Here is a 13965-nt window from a genome sequence, read left to right as displayed (position 1 = left end):
ACCGCCAACCCCCCACATCGCAATAAACCTTATTAATCTATTAACCCCTAAACCGCCAACCCATCATATTGCAATAAACCTAAATTAGCCTATTAACCCCTAAACCGCCAAACCCCCACATCGCAATAAACCTAATAAACCTATTAAATCCTAAACCGCCAACCCCCCACAAACCAAATAACTAATTTAATTACTAAGCCCCCTAACCTAACACCCCCTACATTAACCCCAATTACATAAACTAAGTTACAATTAAAAAGGGACTTTTGCAGGACATTGCCCTAAGTTAAACAGCTCTTTTACATTTAAAAAATACGAAGTCCGCCCCTAACAGTAAATTCCCTCCACCCACTAAACCCACCAAAATAAAAAAAAAAATAACACTAAAAAAATAACTAAACTACCCATTGCCCATAAAAGGGGCATTTGTATGGGCATTGCCCTTAAAAGGGCATTCTTAAAAAAATAAAAAAAATCCTAAGTCTTACCCCGAAATAGGTACTCACCATTCGTGAAGTCCGGCGTAGGTCGTCTTCCAGGTGGCTCCATTATTTTCTGTCTTCCGCTCCAAGCCGCCTTTGCTTCAGATGAGGTGCGGAGCTGGCTTCCCCGATGCATGGATCCTCAGCGGCGGCGGTCCAAAACGGCATGGAGGCTCCACTTCTTGTGATCATCTGCCGCACACTGAAGATTAAATGCAACGTACCCCATATTTATTGGGGTACCTTGCATTCCTATTGGCTGAAATTTTGAAATTAGCCAATAGGATGAGAGCTACTGAATTCTTATTGGCCCGATTTGAACAGCCAATAGGATTTTAGTAACTCTAAACCTATTGGCTGATTTCACAATTTCAGCCAATAGGAATGCAAGGTACCCCAAATTGAATGTGGTACCTTCCATTCCATTTTTAGTGTAAAACGGAGATTGGATGAAGAGGAGCCGCGCATCGGGGAAGCCAGCTCTGCGCCGCCTTCGCTTTGGATGAAGATAGAATATGATAGAGCTGCCTGGAAGAATACCTTCTCCGCCGGACTCCAGGAACGGTGAGTACCTATTTGGGGCTTAGTCATAGGCTTTTTTTTATTTTTTGTGTGGCTTTTGTTTTTTAGAATAGGGTTTTTTGGGCTGTAAGAGCGGATTGCTCTTTTAAGGGCAGTAAAAGAGCTGAATGCCCTTTAAGGGCAATGTCCATACAAATGTCCCTTTAGGGTACCTTAGGTTTTTTTTACACTTAGTTTTTTTTTTTTTTTTTGGGGGGTTGGTTTTGCAAAAAGAGCTGTTTAACTTAGGGCAATGCCCTAAAAGCCTATTTAAGGGCTATTGGTAGTTTAGTATTAGATTAAAGGGTATTTTTATTTGGGGGGAATTTTTTTATAGGGTGATTAGGTTAGGTTTAAATTTTTTATTTTGGATTTAAATAATGCTCTTTCACGTGCAGGGCATTTTTTTGTTTTGGTTTAAAATATAAAACAGACAATATTTTAAGCTCAAGCATATTGCCATTTTTAATGCCAAAGTTGAAACTTGTGAGGAGGAAGAAAAGAAAGTCTATTAATATATTTAAATATAAATTAATCGAATTGAATCTAGAGATCATTTTTTAAATACTTTAATATAATTTACATGATTCTTATATTTGATATTTATATCTGTGTCACATACCTGAAACCTGTGTCTGAAAGGACACCCAATCAGTAAATGGTGATGGTCCCATTTCATTGGTACATCGTACACGTAAACTGTGATTGGTCAAAGGTCGCAGATTTTCTAAGACGGTGGCAAAAGGAGGGTCTTTTGCGATGATCTCAGAGTATATTTCATGGATATCATATGATGCTAGAACCTAATATGGCAAAAGATAGACAACTTAAGAAAACAACAAACCCTAAATAGTTGTACATATAGTTTAAATACTTTTTTTTTTATTTTGTTTTTGAGATATTAGTACAAAACATAATGGGTAAGGGTTCCATAAAAAGACAACAATACAGCATATTTCAATGCGGCACCCGCAAGGGCAATATTCAGGAAAACAAATTATGCTTAACAGATAAAAAATGTTTCCTTCTTTATGAGGAGAGTCCACGGCTTCATTCCTTACTTGTGGGAAAAACAGAACCTGACCACCAGGAGGAGGCAAAGACACCCCAGCCAAAGGCTTAAATACCTCCCACGCTTCCTTCATATCCCAGTCATTCTGCTAAGGAAACAAGGAACAGTAGGAGAAATATCAGTGTATAAATGGTGTCAGAAGAACAAAAACAAAAATGTTGGTCCGCCCAACGGAGAATACGTGCGGGGGCCGTGGACTCTCCTCATACAGAAGGAAAGGAAATTATCTGGTAAACATAATTTATGTTTTCCTTCTTAATATGAGTCCACGGCTTCATTCCTTACTTGTGGGAAACATATGCCCAAGCTCTAGAGGACACTGAATGAAACGTTAAAAAGAGAGGTGGACCCTATTCTGAGGGCACCACAGCCTGCAAAACCATTCTCCCAAAAGCTGCATCAGCAGAAGCGAAAACGTCAAACTTGTAAAATTTTGAAAAGATATGTAAGGAGGAACAGGTAGCGGCCCTACAAATCTGATCCATAGAGGCCTCATTCTTGAAGGCCCAAGAGGAAGCCACTGCTCTGGATGAATGAGTCTTAATCCTTTGAGGAGGTTTGAGTCCCGCTGTCTCATAAGCTAAGCGAATAATGCTCCTCAACCAGAAAGACAAGGAAGTGGACGAGGCTTTCTGCCCCTTACGCTTCCCAGAATAGACAACAAAGAAGAAGTCTGTCTAAACTCCTTCGTAGTCTGAAGATAGAACTTCAAGGCCCGAATCACATCCAAATTATGTAACCACAGCACAAGTAGATAATTTTATTTAATTATTTTGTGGTTTGTATTTTTATGCTCCAAGAGTGTATTGGACAATTAAGGTGTTATAGTAATTTTTAATAAAATCGCATTTTTTTTACACCAGAATAAGTAGGTCCTCCACAACTTATGATATGGGACGAGTCACCGGCTTACGATCTTGAATGAGAATATCAATAACTCTAGGAGAAACCCCTCTTGGCGAGGACTAAGCCTTCAATCTCCAACCAGTCAGCCTCAGAGAATCTAGATTTTTATGAACAAAAGGACGTTGCTCAAGCAGATCCCTGCGACAAGTTAACCTACATGGAGGAGATGAGGACATCCCCACCAGTTCCGCGGCCACAATGGACCAATTAGAATCACTGATGCTTGCTCCTGCTTGATGCGGGCCACTACACGAGGGAGAAGTGGTAACGGTGGAAATATGTAAATCAGATTGAACCTCCAAGGCACTACTAAATGCATCTATTAGCTCCACCTGAGGGTCCCTGGACCGCAACTCATATCTGGGTAGCTTGGAATTGAGCAGGGACGCCACCATGAGATCTATCTCCGGTGTCCTCCATATGTTGCAAATCTCCGCAAACACCTCGGGATGGAAAGACCATTCCCCTGTATGAAAGGATTGTCTGCTGAGGAAATCCGCTTCCCAGTTGTCCACACCCGGAATGTGGATTGCTGATAGTGAGCCTGATAGTGAGCAGTTGTGGGCCTCCGCCCATTCCAGAATCCGAGATACTTCCCTCGTTGCTAGGGAGCTCCTCGTTCCCCCCTGATGGTTGATATAAGCCCCCGTAATGTTGTCTGATTGGAATCTGATAAACTGGGATGAACCAAGAAGAGGCCAAGCCTTCAGAGAATCGAAGTTCCAAAATGTTGATCGGGAGGAGGGATTCCTCATGAGTCCACAGGCCCTGTGCCTTCCTAGCACCCCAAACAGCTCCCCATCCTGTGAGACTTGTGCCCATAGCCACAAGAAGGATGTCCCTTGAGACAGGTGATCTGGACAGAGCCACCAAGAGAGCGATTCTCTCGACCAGTTGTCCAGAGAAACCTGTTGAGACAGATCTGAATGATCGCCGTTCCACTGTCTCAGCATGCACAGCTGAAGTGGTCTGAGATGGAATCTGGCAAAAGGAATGATATTCATGCAGGACACCATGAGACCAATGACCTCTATACACGGAGCCACAGAGGGCCTTAAGGAGGTCTGGAGGGCAAGACAATTGGAAGTTAGATTGTAACGTCTCTGGTCTGTAAGAAATATCCTCATGGATATGGAGTCTATAATAGTACCCAGGAATTCCACCCTGGTACTGGGAACAAGAGAACACTTTTCTAAGTTTATCTTCCATCCATGAGATCGAAGAAGAGATAGAAGGGCTCTCAAAATGGTCCTCTGCTAGACAGGATGGTGCCTAAACCAGAATATTGTAAGGCGCTACTGCTATACCTTTGGTTCTGGCCAATGCAAGCAGAGCCCCTAGAACCTTCGCAAAGACTCTTGGAGCAGTAGCTAGACCAAACGGAAGTGCAATAAACTGGAAGTGCTGGTCCAGGAATGCAAATCTTAGGAACTTGAAGTGTTCCTTGTGTATTGGAACGTAAAGGTAAGCATCCTTAAGGTCTATCGTGGTCATGAACTGTCCTTCCTGAATGGACCTTATTGTCTAAATCTTGAATGAGGGGACAAATAGGAATTTGTTTAAACAGTTTAGGTCCAGAATCGGGCGAAAATTTCCCTCCTTTGGGACCGTAAAAAGGTTTGAGTAGTACCCCAAACCGCATTCTGCTAGAGGTACCAGTACAAAGACAACCAGGGAGGAGAGATCCCTCACGCACCCTAGAAAGGCCTCTCGCTTTTCTGGCCTTGAAGACAGGTTTGACAAGCGTTATCTGCCCCTGGGTGGATGAGACTTGAAACCTATCCTGTATCCCTGAGCGATGACCTCCAGGACCCACGGGTTTTGCATGTCCCCAAACCAAGCTTCCGAAAAGAGTGAAGCTTGGTTTGTCTGCCCCCTACAAGATCCAGAGCCGGATCGGGGGCCGCCCCTTCATGCCGACTGACTCAGCAGCTTCTTGTTCTGCTCGGATTTATTCCAGGGCTGAGTCAGTTTCCAAGTTCCCTTGGACTGCTCAGGCATTGTGAAGTGCTGCCGACGTTGGGATTTATCCGAACGAAAGGAACGAAAATTAGGACCTTGTCCCTTAGGTTTGTTCTTCTTATCCTGCCGTAAAAAGGCACCTTTGCCTCCAGTAACCGTAGAGATGATTTAGTCCAGGCCTGGACCAAAAAGAATCTTTCCCTTAAATGGGAGGGAAAGAAGTCTAGATTTTGAAATCATGTCAGCAGACCAAGACTTTAACTAGAGTGCCCTACGGGCTAGCACAGAAAAACCTGAAGCCTTGGCATTCAGGCGAATAATCTGCATATTTGCATCACAAAATAAAAGAATTAGCTACTCTCAAGGCCTTAATTCTTTCCTGGATCGTGTCGAGGGGTCCCTCCACCTCGATCAACTCAGATAAGGAGCGGCACCAGTAGGTAGCCGCTCCAGCAAACGCAGCAACAGCAGCTGCTGGTTAAAACAAATATCCTGTATGCTGAAACATCTTTCTTAACAGAGTTTTTAACTTCTTATCCATGGGCTCCTTAAATGACGAACTATCCACAAGCAGGATAGTAGTGCGCTTAGCAAGCATGGAGATAGCGCCATCCATCTTATTGATGGAACCCCACAACTGCAATTGAGAGTCCGGAACCGGGAATAATTTTTTAAAGGAAGAAGAATAGGAAAATGAGGAACCAAGCCTTCCCCATTCATTCTTAATAATGTTCGCCATCTTTACGGGAACCGGGAAAGTCTGCGATACAACCCTGTCCTAGTAGACCTTATCTAATTTAGGAATACAAGGTTCCTCAGGTAATTTAGGTTCTGAAACCTCTAAAGTAGCAAAAACTTCCTTTAGCAGAAAGCGTAAATGTTCAATCCTAAATCTAAAGTCTGGTTCCTCCGCAGCTGGAGGCTTAGATGCAGCAGATTCCGACCCAGAAAGAGCATCCTCTGAAGTATCAGAGGCATCTTCATCAATGGATAATCTTCTATCAGATAAATCCAATAAGCTAGTAGATGACCCCTGGGAAGGATAGCAATATTTGACCTTTCGCTTAGCAAGGCGAGGTAAAGCACTAAAGGCCGCAGACACTGCCGTTTCTAACTGTTCAGTAAAGTCTGGCGGTAAAAGGGCCCCTCCAGATGGAGGATTAGGAGTGCTATGGGAAGCTGCATGTGTATTAGGAGATGACTGTAGGGTGCGCACCTCACGGGACTGAGATTCCTCAGAGGTGGACGGGTCAGTTGTGTTAAACATACTAATCAAGGCATGTGGAACATAATTGAGCAGGTGGGTATGTCGTGGCCTCCTCACAATACAGACAGGCATTAGACTTAGGTAAAGAGGGAGTACCCTCTAACGTATCAGAGTCCTCCATAGCTTGTGCTTATAAATTGGACAATAGAAAAAAAGATAAATGGCACCTTTATACTCCCAATGGCTGGGGTACTCACCACCTCCTATGACCCAGGCCCAACAGAGAAACTGCTTAGTCTCCGGTAAACCGCATGGTCAGGAAAGTGGTGCGCCATGCAGGACCGCCCCTGATACAGCAAAAAGCGCACCAAGCCTAACAGTCTGGGCAGCTTATCCAAAATGAAAGTAAAACCTGTAAGTTCCAACATCTGCCTGAGCCTCATCTCACACATGTTGCAGCATAATAATATTTACATTATGTGATTAATCCCTCCTGTTCAATAATCCCCTTTCTGGAGATATTAACCCTTTATTCCATACAGATAAAAGTAGCCACACAGCAACCCTGTCTTCTTGCGTTATCATATGTGTATAAAAAATGAAAATCTTACCGGAATTTATGCCGTGGAACAGAAACACAGCCTCTCAAGTTTGACAGTCTTGTAGCATCGCTCCTGACATGGACTTGAGTGATAGAAGCAGGCAGTGAAACTCATCAACACTGATCGCTTAGGAGCTGTTAACACAAGTCTGGATGGGTTCGCAGAAAGAATCTTCCTGCATCTCCAGACTCTAACATTTGTTAATGCTCTCACTGAGAGGCTGACAAGACTACTTCAAACTCCAGCCCCATTCCGAAGGGTAGATACCCTCCATAAGAGACTACTCCGTATCTTCTGACACTTCTCTGCCAACCTCCTGTGACGAAAGGCAAAGAATGACTGGGATATGAGGGAAGTGGGGGAGGTATTTAAGACCTTTGGCTGGGGTGTCTTTGCCTCCTCCTGGTGGTCAGGTTCTGTATTTCCCATAAGTAAGGAATGAAGCCGTGGACTCTCCTCATATTAAGAAGGAAATACGCAAATGAACTAATGTGAAAGAAAAAGAGATACTACTGTAAATAGCTCAATTTTTAATTGGAGTGGGTAAGTGGTTTTAAAAAACAATCCTCATTGATTCAAAAATGCACACAAAGTAGAGAAACAAGAAGAATAAGTTCCTTAATAAATACATGGGGATAAGTGTTGAACATATTCATAAAGTACCCTCTCTAAACAGGCTGCAACATGTTAAATACAAGGAAAGGAAGGATAGGGGGTAGCTGTTAGGATATTGGAGTAGGCCTAAGGGGAGAAGGAATGAAAAAGTAGGATTGTAAATGCTGCTTGAGTGTGAAGAAAATATTTTCAAAAGCAAAAAAAAAAAAAAAAAATACAAAGCCTTTTGTAACAATGTTTACTCAATATCAATCTGCAAAGTTATGTGTTCAAGTATAAAATACACTGTTTGTCTGTATAGACAAAATAGTTCTTTGACTGGAGGGAGTAGGCCTAAATAAAGTAAGGGATTTTATGTAATGTCTAGGACTTGCATAACGCAAGCAATAACTTAAAGAGACAAAAACTTTCATATATCAGAAAGAACTTTCAATTTAAAAACAATTTTCCAATGTACTTCTATTATCTAATTTGCTTTGTTCTCTGAATCATGAAAGAAAATAAATTGTGAAAGAATTTTTTTTTTTTTAAGATTTATTTTTTTGTTAGATATGGTACTAAGCACATATAATAATATTGAACTTTGTATCCGAATATACAAATATTCTTATAAAAATGTTTAAAATGAACCATTTGTTCTGCTATTCAAACATCAAATTAAAAACGTTTGTCCATCCCATGTCAGGGTTAGAGTTATTTGCTGTCCTTTTCATGTAAATAAAAAAATTATAAATATTTTTTTCCTTTATTTGTAAAGAACTGCCAAATTTGATAGACCTAGACACATAAGTAGGGGTACAATGACACTGATTCATGGGGGGGGGGGGAGACGCAAAATGAGCAGGGTCCCGCTATGAAGAGCTTACATATTTCAAGAATATAAAATATAATTATTTATTTTCCCCTTTTTTCTTGTCTATTAAGTCTGAGAATTGGAAATGCACAATGAAGACTTCACAAACCTTACTCTGCCACATATCTATCCCTAAATGGCCTTAACAGAGATAAGATAATGAACTGCAAAACAATGGAGTGGTTTCTAACAAAATTAAAGTGGCTAGCTTAGTCACTCCTGTAACAAGTCTGTATTGGCACCTCTAAATAATACAAGTGGTTGGTGGGGTTTGGCTATTGAACAACTAATGCAGCAAACAAGGTGTTCATGCATAAAAAAAAAATATAACACCTTATATGTTAATTTATTGCAAGACAATTTTTTTTTTATTACAAGGTGTTTACAGGCCCTTTAAATCCTAGACGTAATAAAGTCAGTCAAGCACAGTAGGAAACAAATTATGCTTACCTGATAATTTTCTTTTCTTCAGACGGGGAGAGTCCACAGCTGCATTCATTACTTTTGGGAATTCCGAGCCTGGCCCCAAGGAGGAGGCAAAGACATCCCAGCCAAAGGCTAAATACCACCCCCACTCCCCTCATCCCCCAATCATTCTGCTGAGGTAACAAGGAACAGTAGGAGAAATATCAGGGTGAAAAAGCTGCCAGAAGAACAAAAAAACTAAATTATAGCCGCCCCATATAAAAAACGCGGGCGGGGGGAGCTGTGGACTCTCCCCATCTGAAGAATAGAAAATTATCAGGTAAGCATAATTTAAGTTTTTCTTCATAAATGGGAAGAGTCCACAGCTGCATTCATTACTTTTCGGGAAAACAATACCCAAGCTATAGAGGACACTGAATGCAAAACGTGTGAGTACAATTGGTGGCCCATTCTTAGGGCACCACAGCCTGAAAACACCCAACAAAAAAAAAACTGCTTCACTAGAAGACGAAGGGACAAAAAAGGAAAAGGCCGAACTAACTGCCCAACAGTTAAAACCAGCAAGGCCCTTGCTAAAGACCGCTCAGGTTATTAGACTCGACCAAGCTAAAAAAAAAAAAATCTCAGACAAAATCCTGCAGGCACTCAGCCCGCAAAATAAACTCACCCCCGATCAGAAGGGGAAACATCCACATTCCCCCAGAAGGGAAGAAAAAGGTCTCAGATAAGAGAGCCGAAAGGACCCTCAGAACACAAAAGGACTAGGGCAAAAAGAAAACCCAAGGATAACTCCAAGAGTAAACCAGGATGAAACAGGGCAAAACCTATGAAAGAACCCTACCGACCCAGCAGAGCAAACAGAGGAAAATCCCAGACCCCTATCTACATAGAAACCAAGGGACCAAAGTAATGCCCTGAAAACTTAAAGGGAGGAAGGAAGAACCCCTCCCCTACACAGAGTGCTGACACGCACCCAGGATAGAGCAACCGAGAGACAAATCGTCCCTGGGAGCCAAAGAAAAACAGCATCAGAATATCTGAATATGCTCCTCCAAAGCCATAGGCATCCTGCTGCAAAGGAGGTCTTTGCAAACACAAACCACCAACTCTAGCTATTAAACTGCACACGACCGTCTTCAGAAATGAAGAACTCCAAAGTAGTGCAGAACTCCTTCCCAAGAAAGGCAGGAAAGGAAAAGAACAGAAACCAGAAAACGGTAGAGAAAAAACTACCTGCCGAGGAGGGATCCACCGCGAAACCTCCCACCTAAGGAAGGCTCACATTATCTAACTATGATATGCGGTCAAAGATCAACAGATCAGACAGATCCCTGACCCTCGCTCCGGGCAACGGACCCAGCACCAAAGTGACTGATAACGTCTGAAAGACAAGGGAATTAAAAATTCCCCGAATCACCAAGACCTTCAGGAAGGAAAAGGGAGGGGATCCAGCCCCCCCAAGGAGAGCTCAGGTTCCAGAACCCAGTCAGAGCTCCCTTCCCGAAGACTAAGGACACTCCCAAAAAAAAAGGAGCTCTCTACTGAAACTACAGTAATGGCAAACAAGGCAGGGCGGATAACCCCACTGAACAGAGGAAGAAAAATTACCTCCAAGAACCAGGCGGATACTATGGAATGCCAAATCCACCCCAAAGGGAGGGAAAACAAAAACAGAACAGCTCACCCGCACACAGGTATGGAGTGAAAGCTGTAGACGGACACAAACGTCTAGTACCGAATGAAAGAACCATCCGGCCACTACAGCCGGCCCAGTAGAAAAGTCTAATTCTCCATAAAAGAGAGAAATATTCGCCCGTAGGAACAGAAGATGTCCCGGAAACGGACCTAAGAGATCTGGATACAGAACCCCAAAATGTCAAGTCAAAGACAAGGACCAGGACAAAAACCTGGACACCCGGAACTCTGAGTCGGCTTTAAACAAATTAATAACCCCTGAGGAAGCACCGGATTACCCCATCAGGAGCAGACTTTGTACCACAGGCAATGCAATCACAGTCATATTGAAGGCACCTTGGACACTGAACTCTCACGTAAGTGTCCCAGACACAGAGTGCTTAAAGACACCCACAGCGGGATACAACTTCCAACTTAAAGGGTGCTAGGCAATGATGAAAGCCACACAGCTACTCTGGTTGACCCTATGGGCTCTAGGGGAAACAAACACTAAGACCAAAGACTAAGGTAAATGTACAAGAGAAGGGAGCTCAAACCGTAGAAATTCTGAATTGAGAAGATAATAGTCTCGAAGTTATTCTCAGGATCATCTTCCTGGAAGCCTCTACAGCTCAAAGAATTAACGAATGAACGAGCATCCTAATCCCTGGCAGGTGAAAACCCCAAATGCCTAAGCAGGGGTGAACACAGGGAAAAAAGGAGACAACCTTATCTGCAAATCGCCAAAAATGTGGAAGCAGATGAGATCCCGGAAGTATTGACCACCCTCTTTTGCTCCAAACCCTCCAATCCTTCGGCATCTGTGACACAGCCCTCTCGTGGCTCTCTTCCTACCTGTCAAACCGTACCTTTAGTGTAGCCTTCTCTGGGGCCTCCTCTCTGCCCCGTCACCACTTTCTGTCGGAGTACCACAAGGCTCTGTCCTCGGTCCCCTTCTCTTTTCAATCTACGTGTCATCACTAGGTTCCCTTATAAAGTCCCACGGTTTACAATATCATTTGTATGCCAACGACACCCAAATCTACTTCTCTGCACCAGACCTCTCTCCTTCCTTGCTAACCCGCGTCACTAACTGTCTTTCTCACATCTCTAACTGGATGTCCTCTCACTACCTCAAGCTAAATCTCTCCAAAACTGAGATCCTTATTTTCCCCCTTTTCTTCAAAACTCTCCACCCCCAATCTCTCTATAACTGTCGACAACTCATTACCCCTAGCCCGCATGCCCGATGTCTCGGGGTCACATTTGACTCAGATCTTTCACTCCTCACATTCAGTCATTCGCTAAAGCCTGCCGCTTCCACCTTAAAAACATCTCTAAAATTAGACACTTCCTTACACAGGACACAACTAAGATTTTAATACACTCTCATTTTTTCCTACCTCGATTACTGCAACTCTGTCCTCTCTGGTCTCCCCACCTCCCACCTAGTTCCTTTACAATCCATAATGAATGCCTCTGCCAGACTCATATTCCTTATACGTCGCTCTTCATCTGCTGCACCTCTCTGCCAATCCCTTCACTGGCTTCCTCTTGCCTCTAGGATCAAACACAAAATTCTCATTCTGACATACAAAGCCCTCAACTGCACTGCTCCCCCCTATATCTCAGACCTTGTCTCCAGATACTCTCCCTCCCATCCCCTTCGCTCTGCTCACGACCTCCTACTCTCGTCACCTCATCACACTCCCGTTTACAGGACTTCTCCAGACTGGCTCCCATCTTGTGGAACTCTCTGCCTCGCTCCACAAGACTCTCTTCTAGTTTTAAAAGCTTCAAGTTCTTCCTAAAGACTCTACTGTTTAGGGATGCATACAACCTACGCTAACCTTTCTATATACCAGTTCCTCTCCTCCATTGCTATCCGCTGAACCCCCTTAGAATGTAAGCCTAAGAGTCCAGCTGTTTGTAGATCACCTTCTTAAGAGCTGACTACATCAGTGCAACTCTTGGCAGGGCCCTCTACCCATTTGATCCCTATAATTGTTTTGTTGTACTCCGCATTTGTTTATAGCGCTGCGGAATCTGTTGGCGCTCTACAAATAACCAATAAGAAGAATAATAATAATATAAGAAAGCCAAAAGGCCCTTACTTCCTGAAACAGATGATCAGAAGGCCAACCCCAAAAAAGGGAACAAAAAGGCCCAATCAGCCTCAACTCGAAGGAAGAGGTACCGTCATCAAGGAACAGAGTCCAAGAGGACAATCCCAAAGGAAGCCTCAAAAAAAAAAAAAAAAAAAAAAAAAAAAGACTATAAATAGCTGCAGCTGGTTTTAAAATGCAAACCTTCCACTTGCTAGGCAGCTAAGCTAACCATCAGGCTACTACAGCTGGCTGGAAACATCAGCAAAACCTGGCACCATAGATTTCCATGGAATCCTCTGAACCTCCAACCCACTATGGGAAGGAGAAAACTCTAGCACCTGATCTAAAGAACCCAGGAGCCTACAAGGTACGCCTTACCAGGATCCAATCCTCGGAAAACCCTCCAGCTAAGCATGGATAGGCCAAGTAGGACTGCGCACAATCCCCTCTGATGCCCTCAGAAGAATAAACAAGGACCAGTTTGTCTAGGAAGAAAGGCCACCTATAACTTGTAACGAAAACAAGAAAATTTAACTCAAAACAAGAGTGAGCCACTCGGCATCCCAACCGGACCAGCCAGGTATAACTGGCACCACGTGTCTGATATAGACCTCAAAGGACAGAAATTAGTACCCAATCAGGACCAGTCTGATACATAGGGAACCCAAAAACTGTCCAAGGCCGCAGAAAGTCTTAACCCTAGGAGGGATAGACAATAAAACAGACAAACGGTAGACATAACAATGTCCTAACTTTTCATATAACTTCCGTAGAAGCGCCACTGCAACCACAAAATTGCTAGTATTAAAAATTCCAGAGAAGAAAATGTTTCCAGAGGAAAAAATAACCCACATGAGCTTTCAAATTAAATAAAATACATCCTAACCGGAACAAAATAAAAGGAGGGCAACACACACAGGTTAACGCCCAAGAAGAATGGACACACTAACAGGACCAGCCGGTCAGAGATACAATTCTTCCAAAGCTCAAAACTGGAATAAGATACTCAAAAAAAAGAGACAACAAGGAGATTGCTTCATCCCCATTCGTCTAACCCTGCTTGCCGTCTGAAACAGAAGACCAAGAATCCACCAACCCATTAGTACTTGGATCCTCCAGCACTGCCAAAACATGCCTCAGCAGGACACGAAGGCATGCCAGTCTATAACGAAAAGCAAGACTTACCTCCTCCAGGGCAACTGATGATCCTGGCCCCAAGGGTTGGACCCCTGAAGCCTCATGGGAAACCGTTTTCACAGAGGGCTGAACTGGACCAGATGATCCCACGCCTGATGAGCCCTGGTTAACAGAACATGGACAATATCTTCCTGGAAGATGTAAATGCGCCAACGCCATATATATGGCCGTAACCTCTGGATGAAAAAAGCCACCTACCGGAGAAGGATAAATGGCATTTAAGACACCTGTTTGCGTAGCATAAGGGATATAGAATCCTCAGGGGTGGATGGCTCAGCGGGCCCTAAATTACCCGGTTCC

At 43.3% G+C, this 13965-nt stretch overlaps 1 protein-coding gene across 1 annotated transcript in view; it reads right to left on the bottom strand.

Annotated features, from left to right (window-relative positions):
* Positions 1–13965, bottom strand: part of TYRO3 (TYRO3 protein tyrosine kinase) — a 533278-nt gene that overhangs the window by 302458 nt on the left and 216855 nt on the right. The window contains exon 8 of the mRNA XM_053697821.1: positions 1666–1846. Within this exon, the coding sequence (XP_053553796.1) occupies positions 1666–1846 (181 nt within the window). The remainder of the gene's footprint in view (positions 1–1665; positions 1847–13965) is intronic.

This window comes from Bombina bombina, chromosome 1 (assembly GCF_027579735.1).
Source record: "Bombina bombina isolate aBomBom1 chromosome 1, aBomBom1.pri, whole genome shotgun sequence".
NCBI lineage: Eukaryota > Metazoa > Chordata > Amphibia > Anura > Bombinatoridae > Bombina > Bombina bombina.
The sequence above is the reverse complement of the archived record's forward strand: the minus strand, read 5'-3'. Positions and strand labels throughout refer to the sequence as shown.